Source organism: Suricata suricatta, chromosome 6 (genome assembly GCF_006229205.1).
Source record: "Suricata suricatta isolate VVHF042 chromosome 6, meerkat_22Aug2017_6uvM2_HiC, whole genome shotgun sequence".
Taxonomy (NCBI): domain Eukaryota; kingdom Metazoa; phylum Chordata; class Mammalia; order Carnivora; family Herpestidae; genus Suricata; species Suricata suricatta.
Genome location: NC_043705.1, coordinates 141,346,665 through 141,360,020, shown reverse-complemented (window position 1 = coordinate 141,360,020; position 13,356 = coordinate 141,346,665). Strand labels below are relative to the sequence as shown.

At 45.7% G+C, this 13,356-nt stretch overlaps 1 protein-coding gene across 1 annotated transcript in view; it reads right to left on the bottom strand.

Moving 5' to 3' along the window:
• The window catches only part of SEMA5A (semaphorin 5A), a 364,913-nt gene that overhangs the window by 67,595 nt on the left and 283,962 nt on the right, over positions 1-13,356 (bottom strand). Inside the window, exons 14-15 of the mRNA XM_029941086.1 lie at positions 12,440-12,583; positions 2,793-2,940 (exon numbers count right to left, since the gene is read on the bottom strand). Of these exons, the coding sequence (XP_029796946.1) occupies positions 2,793-2,940; positions 12,440-12,583 (292 nt within the window). The remainder of the gene's footprint in view (positions 1-2,792; positions 2,941-12,439; positions 12,584-13,356) is intronic.

Below are 13,356 nucleotides of genomic sequence, written 5' to 3'. Positions count from 1 at the left end.
GGCCAAGACTTAGTCAATAACTGACAGCTTCCCTAATTCTTATCTCTGCTTCCAACTTAGGACCAACCAGAGAAAGCCAAATATGACCCCTGACCAATCACATCAAATGTTCTGCTTCTAGTTAGCCTGCTACAACTTCACCATGCCAATAGCTTCCACTCAGAGCATACCTGACGCCTTCCCTTCCTTCCACAGTAAGGCTTTCCCACTCCCTGCCTGCCTGCAAGTCTGCCAGAACTCAGGTGATGATAGCTGACTTCCTTGCTCTAGCAAGTTTTGAATAAATTACCTTTGCTTGTTCTCAAAAAAAATAAAAGATAACTGTGTGTAACTGCTATTATTTTATAAAAGACCCCCATAAAAAATTGAAAATACTCTGTGGCTCAAGATTTATACATGGTACCAAGAATAAGCTCAACATGTTACTTTAAGTGATGATCACTTTCAAATAAATGTCTTAGGGATTGCACTGAGGGGATGCATTTTCTAAGCAATCCAACAAAACGGAAACCTCTGCAATCTTGCCTATGTTTCTCAGTTGGCAAGGGCTGGCATTCCTGCTTTCGAAGTGTTGAGAACTGGGTAGGTGGAAAAAGCCACAGGAGAAGAAAAATAAACCTTGTGCTTCTGTCATAAAAGAGGAGGTTGCTCCACTGTGCCACAGTGACGTTGTCCTGGAAGGACACGGCCACAAAGGAAAAACAAACAATAACAGAAGTACCCCCAAACCAAAAATACGTAAGAACTGACATCAGGCCCATTGGAGACACACATGGCATTTTTCTGGACTTGAAAACTGATGCTATATTTGTTTCATAAACCATAATTCTGTAAGTTTGCACACAAAGCAATAAACGCATGAACACTTTAGGAAGACACTCAGTTTTTACATTAATAATCAGATGTATCACACACAAACACATTCCAGTGACTACACAGGAAGTTTCCTACACTTTCCTTAATATAATTCTTTCTTTCCTTAAACTCTCTATAATTCTTTAATGTTTATTTTTTGAGAGAGAGAGAGAGAGAGACAGAGAGAGAGACAGAGAGTGAGCAGGGGAGGGGCTGAAAGAGAAGGAGACACAGAATCAGAAGCAGGCTCCAGGCTCAGCTGTCAGCACAGAGCCCGACTCAGGGCTTGAACTCATGAGCCATGAGATCATGACCTGAGCCAAAGTCAGACGCTCAACCAACTGAGCCACCCAGGCATTCTGCTTAAACTCTTTATAAATGTGATTATTGAAGTCAATTTGCAATAAGAAAATAAATGACTTGAAATGTTTACTGAGCTCATTGTATTGAAAAGTTCTGGAACGTAAAGGGCAAGATCGACTCCAGGCCATACACCCCTGTGGTTTCCCAGCTGATGAGACAGACCTTGATACGTGAGTGGAGCTCGTGGCCTCAGATGCTGAGGCACCAGAAACAGGAAATGATGTACTTTAGCACAGAATAAAGATACCTCATTTGAATTGTTTTCCGAAGATGAGTGAATGTTCACAGATTTACCTATGACCTTTTAGTAAATAATTTTAACTTTCACATTTGAAATACCAATAAATGTATCATTCTAAACTGGCACTAAGATGCTTCCTGGCCAAAGCTGAGTTCGGGAGACCCAGGAAAGAAGTGCTTCTAGAATCATAACTGCTTTTATCAAAGCTTCTGCGGTATTTGCTGGTGCGCAGGGAAAGGCGTCTGATTGCAAATCCCAATAGCAGGAGCCTCCCTGGCTTGGGCATATGTGACCAGATGCCCCTCCCCTCTTCCTCTCCCTGACCTTCCGAGGCCATCTGTGGCGTGGGATTTCTGCGTGTCACAAAACAAGCTGTACTACAGCACAAAACAACATCACTCAGCCTCACAAACCAAGGTTAGGAAAGCAAGGCAAAGAACAACTGGAAAGATTGGCCAAACCAGAGCTTCTGGTGAACTTCTCCCCCAGAACCTCCCCCCTGCCCCCCATCCCACCATGTGTGCTCTGTGGTGCTGGTCCCAGGAGGAGGGCAGATGAAGCGGAGGCCAGCGGCCCTGAGCACTCAGTCATTCCCACAGATGCTGCAAGACGAGCAACAGCAGGCCTTGGGAAAGGTGCCTACATAGGTGGAATTTTATTTGAGAATTTAGAGTTTTAAAGCAAACATGGCCAAAGGCAGAAGAAAATCACAACCATAGGCTGACTTTTATTCACCCTGAATTGGCGCCACTGTGCTCTGACAACAGCTGCACAGTTTCCCCACCCTCGAGTGTCTCAGGTTCATCCTGCGTTCTAGATGTTGGTGTGGAGACCTTACGCCACTTTCCCCAACCAAACATAGGGGCCAGAGTTGAGCAGACAGAAGCTTTGGTCACAGCTCAGATATCAGAACTGACAACCCCTGGGGCAGCTCGTTCCATAAGTGAATTTCTAATTCGGGAAGCCTCCCAGCTACTGTGAGCTTCCAGTATTTCCTCCAAACATCCTCCTTCACCAGAGAAACGTAACATCATTCACAGCACCGAGTACATGCCTGAGCATGCTGTGTTTGCAGAGCACTTAATGTTTGCAGAGCATCTGGTGTCTGTTGAAAATCTAAAGTTTGCAGACTCTCCGGTGTGTGAGAGTATGTTGTACCTGCAGAATATGAAATGTGTCCAAGGCATCCAGTGTCTAGACAGGATGGTTACAGAGCTTGTAGTTTGCAGAGCACCTGTTTGCCGTGTATCACGGTGTGCAGAGCACCTGGCGAATGCCGGCTCCAGACTCCCGGCTCTCCGTCGGGGGCGGGAATGACGGGGACTGTACTCACCACGTTACAGCCTGCGCAGTCAGGTCCGTTCTCGCAGGTCCTGCGGCGAGCTTGGATGCCACCCCCGCACTGGGCCGTGCACCGTTCCCAGGGGCCCCAGCCTGTCCAGAACATGTGCGGGGGGCACAGCAAATGCTCGTTGCAGTATCTGTGGTGGGGAAACCAGGAGGAAAAGGGAAACGGTCAGTGCAACCTGAAGCCACAGGTCTGTCCACTGTCCGTCCCTGCACCGGGACGTGGGACACACGGGCATGCTCCGCGGGGGGCGCGTTTTGTGTGCGGAGAGGCTGCGCAGTCAAGGGGGCAGCCGTGGTGCTGGCCATGCCGTGCGCACAGACAATGGGATGCACGGGGGACAATGAAGAAGATGCTAAACTCACAACGCAGGATGGACCTTCCTGGGCAGCCAATGAAGGAAAAACAAACAAAACAAAACCCTTCAAATAGACACCCCAAGAATGAGAACACATAGAAAATATCTAGGTAGTGCATTTATCTTCTACACACAAATACTGAGAGATAAAGTAGGCTACGGATACAAAGTCAGCAACTGCGTGTGGAATTCAGTTCTCATTCTGGAATCAAGTAAGGCTCCTTCCTAATCCTATTAATATAAGTTAAAGGAAAGTGAAAGCCTGATTTTAGCATGAGATCTCATTACCTACATGACTTAGGTCATTACATTTTTAAATTTATTTGTAGACTCTCAAAATGACGTCAGAACACCTAACTGGAAAAAACCATGATTTACCCCAGAATAACCAAAATACTATTTACAAATACCGATCCTGTTTACATATTCCATACTTCACATATACATTCATATTGTCAATTATTAGCCAACGACACGAGGCCTTCTTTAGCTTTAGCTGAGTCAAATTTCTCATCAATCCTTAATGATACAAATGAAATGAAGCAAAGTGATGGGGGGAGGGAAACAAACGCGAAACAAGGAAATGGCCTGGCATTCTCCAGGTTACAGCCTCCAGGGAGGAAGGGACTGCCTTAAACATAGTCAAACTCATGACACACAAAGCTGGCAATTTAAAAGACTATTTCAATTCAGTACTCCATCTACTGAGCAGAAATTTGGCTTCTAGAGGACAGTAACCTGCAAGCCCTTTTCTGACCCCTCTCTCCCCATCCCATCTGGATTCAGATGCAAGGCACAGACTCCTACCTGTGAGGTTTAGTCACCTGTGATGCCATCATTACTAACACATGCTTAATCCTGCAGGACACTACGCAGAGGGCATTACAAAGAGTGTTTCCACAGGACAGGTGTTTACAACCCAAGATGAATACAGGGAAATGGACACAGGCCACAATAGAAAATACTGTCTCATGAGTAGAAAATAAGGACAAATTGCAGCTGGTTTCCAGAAACCAGGAAGAGTCATTTGGGGAGTGTAGTTTCCTGACAGCAAATATTGACAACATTCAACTGGTTTTCCACCAAACCAGGAGAACTCTATGGAGAATGTAAAGCGCCAGAGGCAGGCACAGATGAAAGGTAAAAGCCGGGCCAAGCGAATGAGAGTCCACAGGATGAGGCAAAGTGGGCAATGGCTGACATCCTGGGAAAGAACAGAATATAGAAATGGGAAGAGTTAAATAAGAATGGTCACTGGGGAGAAGATGACAGAAGAAGGTGACAGGAAGTAGCAGCACCTACCTTCATGGGTGGGGAGGAAGAACTTGAAATTTACTTACAAGGAATCAAAAAAGTTCAGAGTTAGAGGGTGAAGACTGGTCTACAGGAGTTGGTGTCTCATCCCATTGGCGGTCTGGAGCTCCCTGAGATTTAAGGAGATCTCCATGTGTGAGTGTGGGGTCCCATCTCCAAGGAGCCCACCAGCAGGAGGAGCAGGAAGAGCAAATGTCAACCAGGAGAAGTCTGGATTGCAACAACGCAAGGAATAGATGTTCCAAGCTGGACAAACAAGATGACAGTGGAAACAGAAAGGGATGGAGCAAACTTGGGCTTGATATAGTGGGATGAAGGCGTGGCAGCTGTGTGAGTGCAGAGAACAACAAGCAGACAGACAGGACCATCACGTGTCAGCCTCTCATTTGGGGGAACATGGGAGCCATGCTTCCGGCCAGAGAGAGCTGATACGTCATGGCAGGAGAAGCCTCTGAAGGAGAGAACCAATAAGGCACAAGCCTTAGTTTCTCTAAAGGTTCACATAGAAGAGTAGTCAATGGAACTGAATAGTCCTCACTCTTTCTCATCTTCTCAATTTTCATTAGGTTTCCCTCTTCCAAGGCCATGGACGCTCTTGTGTGTAGGGGAGAAAGGAAAGGAATCTTCTAAGTATAAGCGCATGACCTCCAGGCAGGAGAACCAAAACAAAATCGAGGATACAATGGACTGAAAGAATTTGACCTTAGGAAGCATGTGCAAACGCGCAGACTTGCAGTAAGTGGAACATCCTGGCTACTCAGTGATCATTACCATAACTGTTTGTACATGCAATGTTCCAGGAGTGGGGAGCCATTCAAGAACACATTTGGAAGGAAGGAAAACTCAGAACATCAGAACTCCCCACCCTTGATTCAAAATAGCCAGGGGTACCTTCTCTCACTGTGCATAGATAGAGAAGTAGAATTCCACCTCCCATTTCCAAGCCAATTCACTGGCATTAAAAAGGTATGGACTACCTGGGCTCCTTACCCTCATTTTAGCTTTCAAACATAAAACAAGCAATAAAAGAATAGGGAGAGCAAAGGAAAACCTTGCTAAAGATGCTTATAAAACACTTGACTTTTAATAAAAAGCACAGCAAGGGAGCTACCATTTCCCTCTAGCGAAATACATCAGAGCACGCAAATACTTCCTCATGTTTGCCTAGAACAGGCCACCTCTGAAACACTCAGCACGTTAGCAGAGCTGAAGATCTACTGCAGAAGAGCCTGAAAACTCTATGTAGCACAGAACTTCCAACCAGAGTCAACACATGCTATATTTGGCTAGATTTTAAAGTTGTCTACCATGTGCCTTCCATTCTTCTCTCTTTCTCTTGTTACGACAGTCCTGAGGAAATAGCTACACCAGGATATGTGACTATGTCACCCTCTGCAAGGGAGATCAGAAGGGAAATCACAATTGCTAAGCTAGACAGCTCTGTCCCTCTATGTCTGGGTTTTCACTCACAAATCCACCTGAAGGGAGCCTCCTCAGAGGCAAAGCCCTTACAAGCCCCAAGCACTGGATTCTCTGCAACTTCAAGGAAGTAGGGTCCTTCTAACCCCCTTGAGGGGAGGCGGTCTGACCCCCACCCCAACTAACACATGCTCCAGACAGAAGTGACTCTTGTTAAACCACTGACTGGGTGCCCAGTGTCTTTCCTGCTCACAAATAATAATGGCGATCAGAATTTAGTTACTTCGACAAGACTCTACTTGTTCAAAAATTTTTATTAATTTATGGATAAAATATCTACACAATGGACCAGCCAGTGGTTCCTAATTTCTCTAGTCTTCTACCTAAAGCTAGCTTTTGCCACAGAGCAGCTGAACATTTTTGGAGTTTTACTGGCTCCCCTGGATCTCTAGTATCTGAAAGCAGTGAAAGTCACAGATGCATTTCATAATGCATTGAAAATTAAGATTTTAATTTTGCCCATGACTGCTCATTCCCATTTTGCATTTAAAACTGAATTAATAACCCATCAGTACTTCTCTATAAATTATCAATTTGTCCACAGACCTAGTCCCTGTGAAAAGAATTACCTTTCATAGCCCCACATAGATTCTCAGCACTGTGTTGTTTCTTGTCATACCTCTTCATGCTACAAGTGCATTCTGTTCTGGTTTGGTCTGTGCTAGTTTCTCACTGAACTCTGACAGCCTGAACCAGTCAGAATCCTATCAGAATCATGTTTTCCTTGCCTCACTCTAAGTGACCATCCCTTCATTGGGCCATACTGGAATAATCAAATCTTTTGGCACAAGAGAAATTACACATACATTGCCCCCATACTATTAATTTTTACTCCAGGAGACAGCCAAGAGAACCCACTAGAGGAGAGGAATGACCTGTAAAGGAACAGCACTTTGGCTCACCACAGGACTAAGCAAACACACCAATGGAGACAAAGACAAATATGATTAAAAAATCTTATGATAAAAAATCAAATAATAAAAATCATATAATACTCTCCCATTGGTTCCTGGGATTCTTAATTTTGATAATGCAGTAGGGCAGACTCTAATGTGGTCTCCATGGCTTGCGTGATTTATTCCCACTTAGTGTGAGTGTGTGTTTGTACGTCTGTATGTGTGTGTGTGTGTGTGTGTGTGTGTGTGTGTGTGTGTGTGTGTAGTGTGTAGGTTGGGCGGTGATTAACCGAATATGGCAAAACACTGTAACTGAGTAACATAAGACTGCAATGTCACTTTTTCAAGAAAACTCACCCACCCTGCTTTGCGGACTTAAGTGGTCGGGCCTGAATGGCTTAGATGGCTAGGTATTCCGGGAGCTCCTGGCTCACATTCTCCAAGGGACGGAATGCTGCCAACAACCATGGGATTTGGGAAGCACACCTTCTTTAGTCAAGCCTCAGATGAGACCACAGCCATGGTCCACGCCATATTGCAGCCTCATGAGATCCTGAAGTGAAGGACCCATGTCAACGGTGTCCAGGTTACAAACCCAGAAACTGTGAGACAATAAACAGAGTGCTTCGGGCACTGCGTGAGTGCTAACATTGTTATGTAATGACCCCTACACAGATTTTCATACCCAGATATGCAGTGCTACTGTAGAAAACACATGAAAATATGACCGTGGCTTTAGGACCAGGGAATGAATAGAAGCCAGGAGAATTTTGAAGAACATGTAGAGACTTTGAGGATGCTGTCAGTGAGGCTTTAGAAAGAAAACAGGACAGAGAACTAAAACGCAGCAACAAAGCCAACCCAATTAGCACATGGGCAAAGGACATTTACAGACATTTCCAAAAGAGTAGACAAATGGTGAATAAGCACAGGAGGAGATGGTCGATGTCGTTAGTCCTTGGGGAAATGTGAATCAATGGAAACCAATTTGACAATAAACTATTATCAAAAAAAAAAAAGCACAGTGAGATAATTACTTTATGCCTACTAGGATGGCCATCACGAAAGAAAAAGAAAGAAAGAAAGAAAGGAAGGAAGTACCGAAGGCAGGCCGTGGTGTGGAGAACCTGGAACCCTCACACTCTGTTGGTGGGGATATACGAGGTGAGGCCTTCCCCTTCTTACTGTGGAAGATAACCCCTCAAAAAACTAAGTAGAATTACCATATGACCAAAACACTCCACTTTCAGGTTATACACAAAAGCACTGAAACAGATTTGAACAGAGATGCACACGCTAGTATCCACTACAGCATTATTTGCAGTAGCCAAAATGTGGAAATAACCCACTTGGTAATTGATGGGTAAAGAGATAAACACAGTATGATACTGCCATACAGCCGGGGATTATGGAGCTTGGCGAAGGGAATGGAGTTCTGACGCACAGTCAGAAAACATGATGCTAGGTGAAATAAGCCAGATACAAGGGTGCACATAGGACAGAAGTCCACTTACATGAACTATCTCAAAGAGGCAAATTCATAGAGACAGAACATAGATTCGAGGTTACCGGGGGATGAGAGGAGGGGAAAATGGGGAGTCACTGCTTAATGGTTACGCTATTTGGGTGACGAAAAAGTTTTGGAAATAGTACTATAGTTATACATTACAGTAAATGCAATTAATGCCACTGAATCGAACACTTTAACAAGGGCTAAATGGCAAATTTCATGTTAAATATATTTCACCACAACCAAAATTGGAAGGAAAATAAGAGTTTGTGACTGGAAACCGGGGGAAGGGAGGACCTTGTGAGGCAGGGTAGAAAGCTTCCCAGGCTGTCGCTGCGGTTTCTATGGAAAGTGGAACACATCAGTGTGAAGTGAATTACACAACCGAGGAAATTTCCAGGCAAAGTGTCGGGGGTGCTGCCTGGTTTCTTCTTGTGGCTTATGGTAAAATGTGGGAAGGAAAGAAGAAAAATGAGGGAAGGAATAACAAACAAGAGTGACCAGGACAGGATAACTTTGGAAATTCTGAGTCTCTCCTGATGGCGATGCTAAAATTAAGAAAGAGCTTCTGAGCGCTGTCAGGAATGGTTGGCAGAGAGTAAAAATCCAAGATGTAATGATACAACCTTCTGTTAAAACTCGGAAAAACCAAGGGATCAGAGTGGTTTCGGCTGCACACAGGGCGCTGCACACGGGTCAGGAGCAAGGGTGCGCCTCCCAGATGGTCTCAATTACCAGCAGGCCACAGGGTGTGGTTCCTCAGCTCTCAGGAGGCTCCCCTGCTGGAGAAGGACTCTCTCAGAAAGATCAGGGGGTGGAGATGTGTTTGTGAGAGTCAACCTCAAGGAAATCCACAAGGATTTAACCTCAAGGAAATAAACCTTAAGGTTTATTTCTGCAGAAATATCAGCTTACACTGAAACATGCAGAGAAAGTGCACATGAAGTGAGACCACGGGAGTCCAGAATTCTACTGGCAGGAAACAGGGTGGTCACACTACCCAGCCGCCTGCACATGCTAACTTTCATGAAAAAGAAAAGATGATTCGGGAAGCAGCGATGAGAGCCCAGAAGGCAGAGCTAGGAACCGTGCAGAATTATGCACAGGTCTTGAAACTTAATTGAGCAACTCCCAACACATGGCTGGCTGGATTTCAGAGTTTCTGTGGAGCAGTGAGTTCTATTCTTTCCATTTTCCTCCCTTTTGAACAGTAATGTCTGTAGCCTTTCGCCTGTTGCCCCATTACACACTGGGCGTGCCAATGGCACAGATATCTTGCCTCTGATATTACAGGAACAACACGCAGGATGCCTCATTCATATTTGAGCTTGACTTAAACAATAAGGTTCTGGAATCTTTAGATATAATTTGATGATATAGAACTTTTGGGGACCTTGGGAATGGGTGAAATACAGTTTGCATATGAATGACTGAGGGACATATAGCTGACTGTGGCAGAGACTCCAAGGTGACCCCAGTGATCCTCGCCTCCTAGCATTCATGTCCCGTGTAATGTCCCCTGTTGAGTGTCGACAGGGTCTGTGACTTCCTTCTAACCAGTAGGCTACAGCATGTCACCTTGCAACCGCCCCATGTAAACCATCCTGCTCATCCCGCCATCCTGCCAGGAGACAGTGACTGTGCTGGGAAAGCTCGTCTGGCAGGGAGCACATTCCCAATCTGACTGTCCACACAGGGCTCAACGCTGACAACCAAGCCCCCGATCTTACACGTAGCTCTTTCCCCGGTCAGTGCCTGGATGAGACCACAGCTCTGGCTGAGCAGGGAAACCCAGGAACATCATACTGAAACTCCTGACCCAGTAAGACTGTGAAATAACCGATGTGTGTTGTTTTAAGCCACCCTCAGTTTTGGGAGCTATGGTTATGCAGGAAGAGGAAACTAATATGGGAAATGACACCTGCATTTTGATAGTGTTTACACACCATCAGCCCACTGCTCCATCCTTGTTGGGGCTTCCGCTTGGCCCTTGGGACTCAAGAACATCATTTTCCAGTAAATTTTAGAAAAGAAGAACAGTGGCCACACCTTCTAAAGTGTGAGAAAAAAATAAGGTAGATTATTTTCTTTACCCAGTACTTCAGAAAAAATTACGGGAATCAATTTATTCACTTGCGGCCACTCAGGACTTCTTTAGGGGGGATGGGTTTAGAGCAGTGGGGTGCAGGGGAATCACCCTGCACGTGCCTAGTCAGGGGTCTTCCCATGGAGGCCAGAGTCTCCCTGAGTTGTGAGTTTAGTTCTCAAATACGTATAAGGGATGGTGTTCTCTTATACCACACAAGTGGAGAGACCTTGGACATAACACAACAACAAATAAACCTCAGAGCTGTTTGCCTGTGAAAACCAAAAACCAGACATTATGTACTGGTTTTTCTCGATTTCATTAGCCTCTTGATGGTTTGATTAGCCCCTAAGAAAGGCTGTTCAATAGGGAAGTTCAAGTTTAGAGAATCCCTGTTCTCACCATCCACATACTCACTATGCAAATTCAAATAATCCTCCATTAACCAAATATCTCTCTTGCTCAAAGGAGCGTTTTTTTTTTAATGTAAAAAGGGAACATTTTAAGGGTAAGTCCCCCAAGCACAGTCTTCCCTGGAAACACAGCTTTCCAAACAATCACTAAGTGCATACAGGACGCGCATACATGTTAGCCACAGAGCTAGACAGCATCTTCCTTCCTGTGTGCTCAGCCTTGGAAAGGCGCCAACAGGAACAAGATTGGCAGGGGTGCTAGAATTTGGGGGCCGTTTCACACTGATAAAGGTGACTTTGCCTGGAAAGGGGGTATGATGTGGCAATGCATAGCATTTTAAAACTTCCAACCAATTCTAAATCTTACAAGGTTAGAAAAAGTAGGAAGACAATTCGCCCATAATCGGTCTTTCTTCCCACTTAGCCAACTAGTGTGTTGGATGGGAAACGGTAGACATGTGTAAGACTGTTTCGGGACTACTTCAGAAACGCCGAACCTTGCTTTGTAAAGATCGTCTTTCATTGTCCTCTGGGTCCAAAGGAATGCAATCTTAATTGGTAATTCGGCACACAGTGAAGACAGAAAGGAAAGATTCTCCCAGGTCGTTTTAACTTTGTAATAAATACCTTGCAGGGACCTATCTGTGCAGTAAACCTGTTGGTTTTGTCTGTATAAATATTGATCACACAGCAAATAACTGCATACAGCCTTTTTATAAGAGGCTCACAGTGAACCCATCTCGCCAGATACAATCCTCACTTCATTTTAATTAAAAGGCATCGAAAGCCATTTTGTCTCACAGGGGTCAATGCAACACGCTTACAGGAGTGTGGTGGGGTAAGAATCCTGAGCGATGTGAAATTCACCTGCGTGGATTTCCTCCCAGCAGTCATGAACTAGAATGTACCTTAAATATGCAAGAAAGAGTCAACCATCCTGGCTGTAGATTTTATGAAGCCAAAGCCAAATGTCTGGTTGTATGAGAGCTCCCTGAGGAGCTGAAGGCTTGGAGTCCAGCCTGGAAAAGGAAGTTCTGTGGGCTACACAGCAGCCTCCAGAGGGGATCGATGCACAGAGGAGCTACGTTGTAAGTGTGTAAGTGTACTCAGGGCCTGAATACCTCCTCACCCGGCTCCCTCTGCTTGACTGAGTTCTGAGCAAAACCCTGTTCATCTGACCCCTGCCATTGGGACCCAGGGCGCCTTAGGTCCTACCAGGAACTGCAGGTTTTGAGACGGGGTCCAGCTGAATTCTAAGAACAGATTTTCCCCAGCGTACTCTCTTTCTGGGTCCCCAGGCAGCCCAGCCCCGAGGTGTCCAGGGTCCCCACACCTCCACTCCCTTGGGGACTGCTCAGCCAGTTCCCTGTGCAGGCCCCCGCGTGGCAGTGAGGCTGTCCGCACGAGGCTTGGAGCGAAATTAAACGATGTCAGGAAAAGAACAGACGACCGGGCTCAACAGAAAGGGATGCCGCGTACAAGCTCAGCCACGTCCCGGACCGAAGCCACAGGAAGCTGGGCCCACGGCCTGGCAGGAAGCACGCGGACGCGATGTAGGGGGCGGAGCGGGGCCTACCTCTCCTCGCGGTTCTGGCCCACGCACACCCGGCCCCCGTGCCGGGGGGTGGGGTTGCTGCACGATCGCTGGCGCACCTGGAAGCCGATCCCGCAGCTGGTGCTGCAGGGGGACCACGAGGTCCAGGGGGTCCAGCCGCCGTTCCTGCGAAGAGAAGCAGTGGGGTCACCGGGCCGAACTGGCGGAGTCCATCCCTGTGTGCACCCCCTCCAGCTAACTTCCGGTGTCCTCACCCCCACCCAACCCCCACCGTGGGCTGTCGGGGTGCAGCTGGGAAGGGAAAGGGAGAAGGAGACATAGGACCCAACCCGATGGGCCGTGTCCTGGGACCCTGGTCCCTGGGAGACCTTCTCCTTGGTCTCTGATTTCAGAGTCAAGGTTTTTTGTTTGTTTGTTTTTGCGAATAAAACTTCAAGTGTGCGATAAATAATTTAAAATGGGCTATATTAGAAACTACTAATAAGGTGTAGTTAGGAAGATGTTAAATATTTTAATAAATGTATTTTATTAAAAGCAATTAGAGATGAATTCCTGAACCTCTAGGGTTTATACTTATTTGACTTATATAATTTATAATCTATAAAAAAGTGCATATTTGAACAATATATCATCTAAAACTACCTATAACACTTACTTTTAAAACCTATTAACATCAATGAAAATCAGCAATTAATTCTCTTGATAGCATTCATATTGATAAAGAATCCTGTAATATCCAATACTTTAAAACAAACTTTATTAAAAATGAAGGAAGCCAGGAGCATCTGGGTGACTGGTTGGTTAAGCGACTGAATCTTGGTTTCGGTTCAGGTCATGATCTCACAGATCATGACATTGGGCCCCAGGTGGAGCTCTGCACTGATGGTGCGTGGAGCCTGCTTGAGATTCTCTCTCCTTCCCTCTCTCTCTCCCCCCCC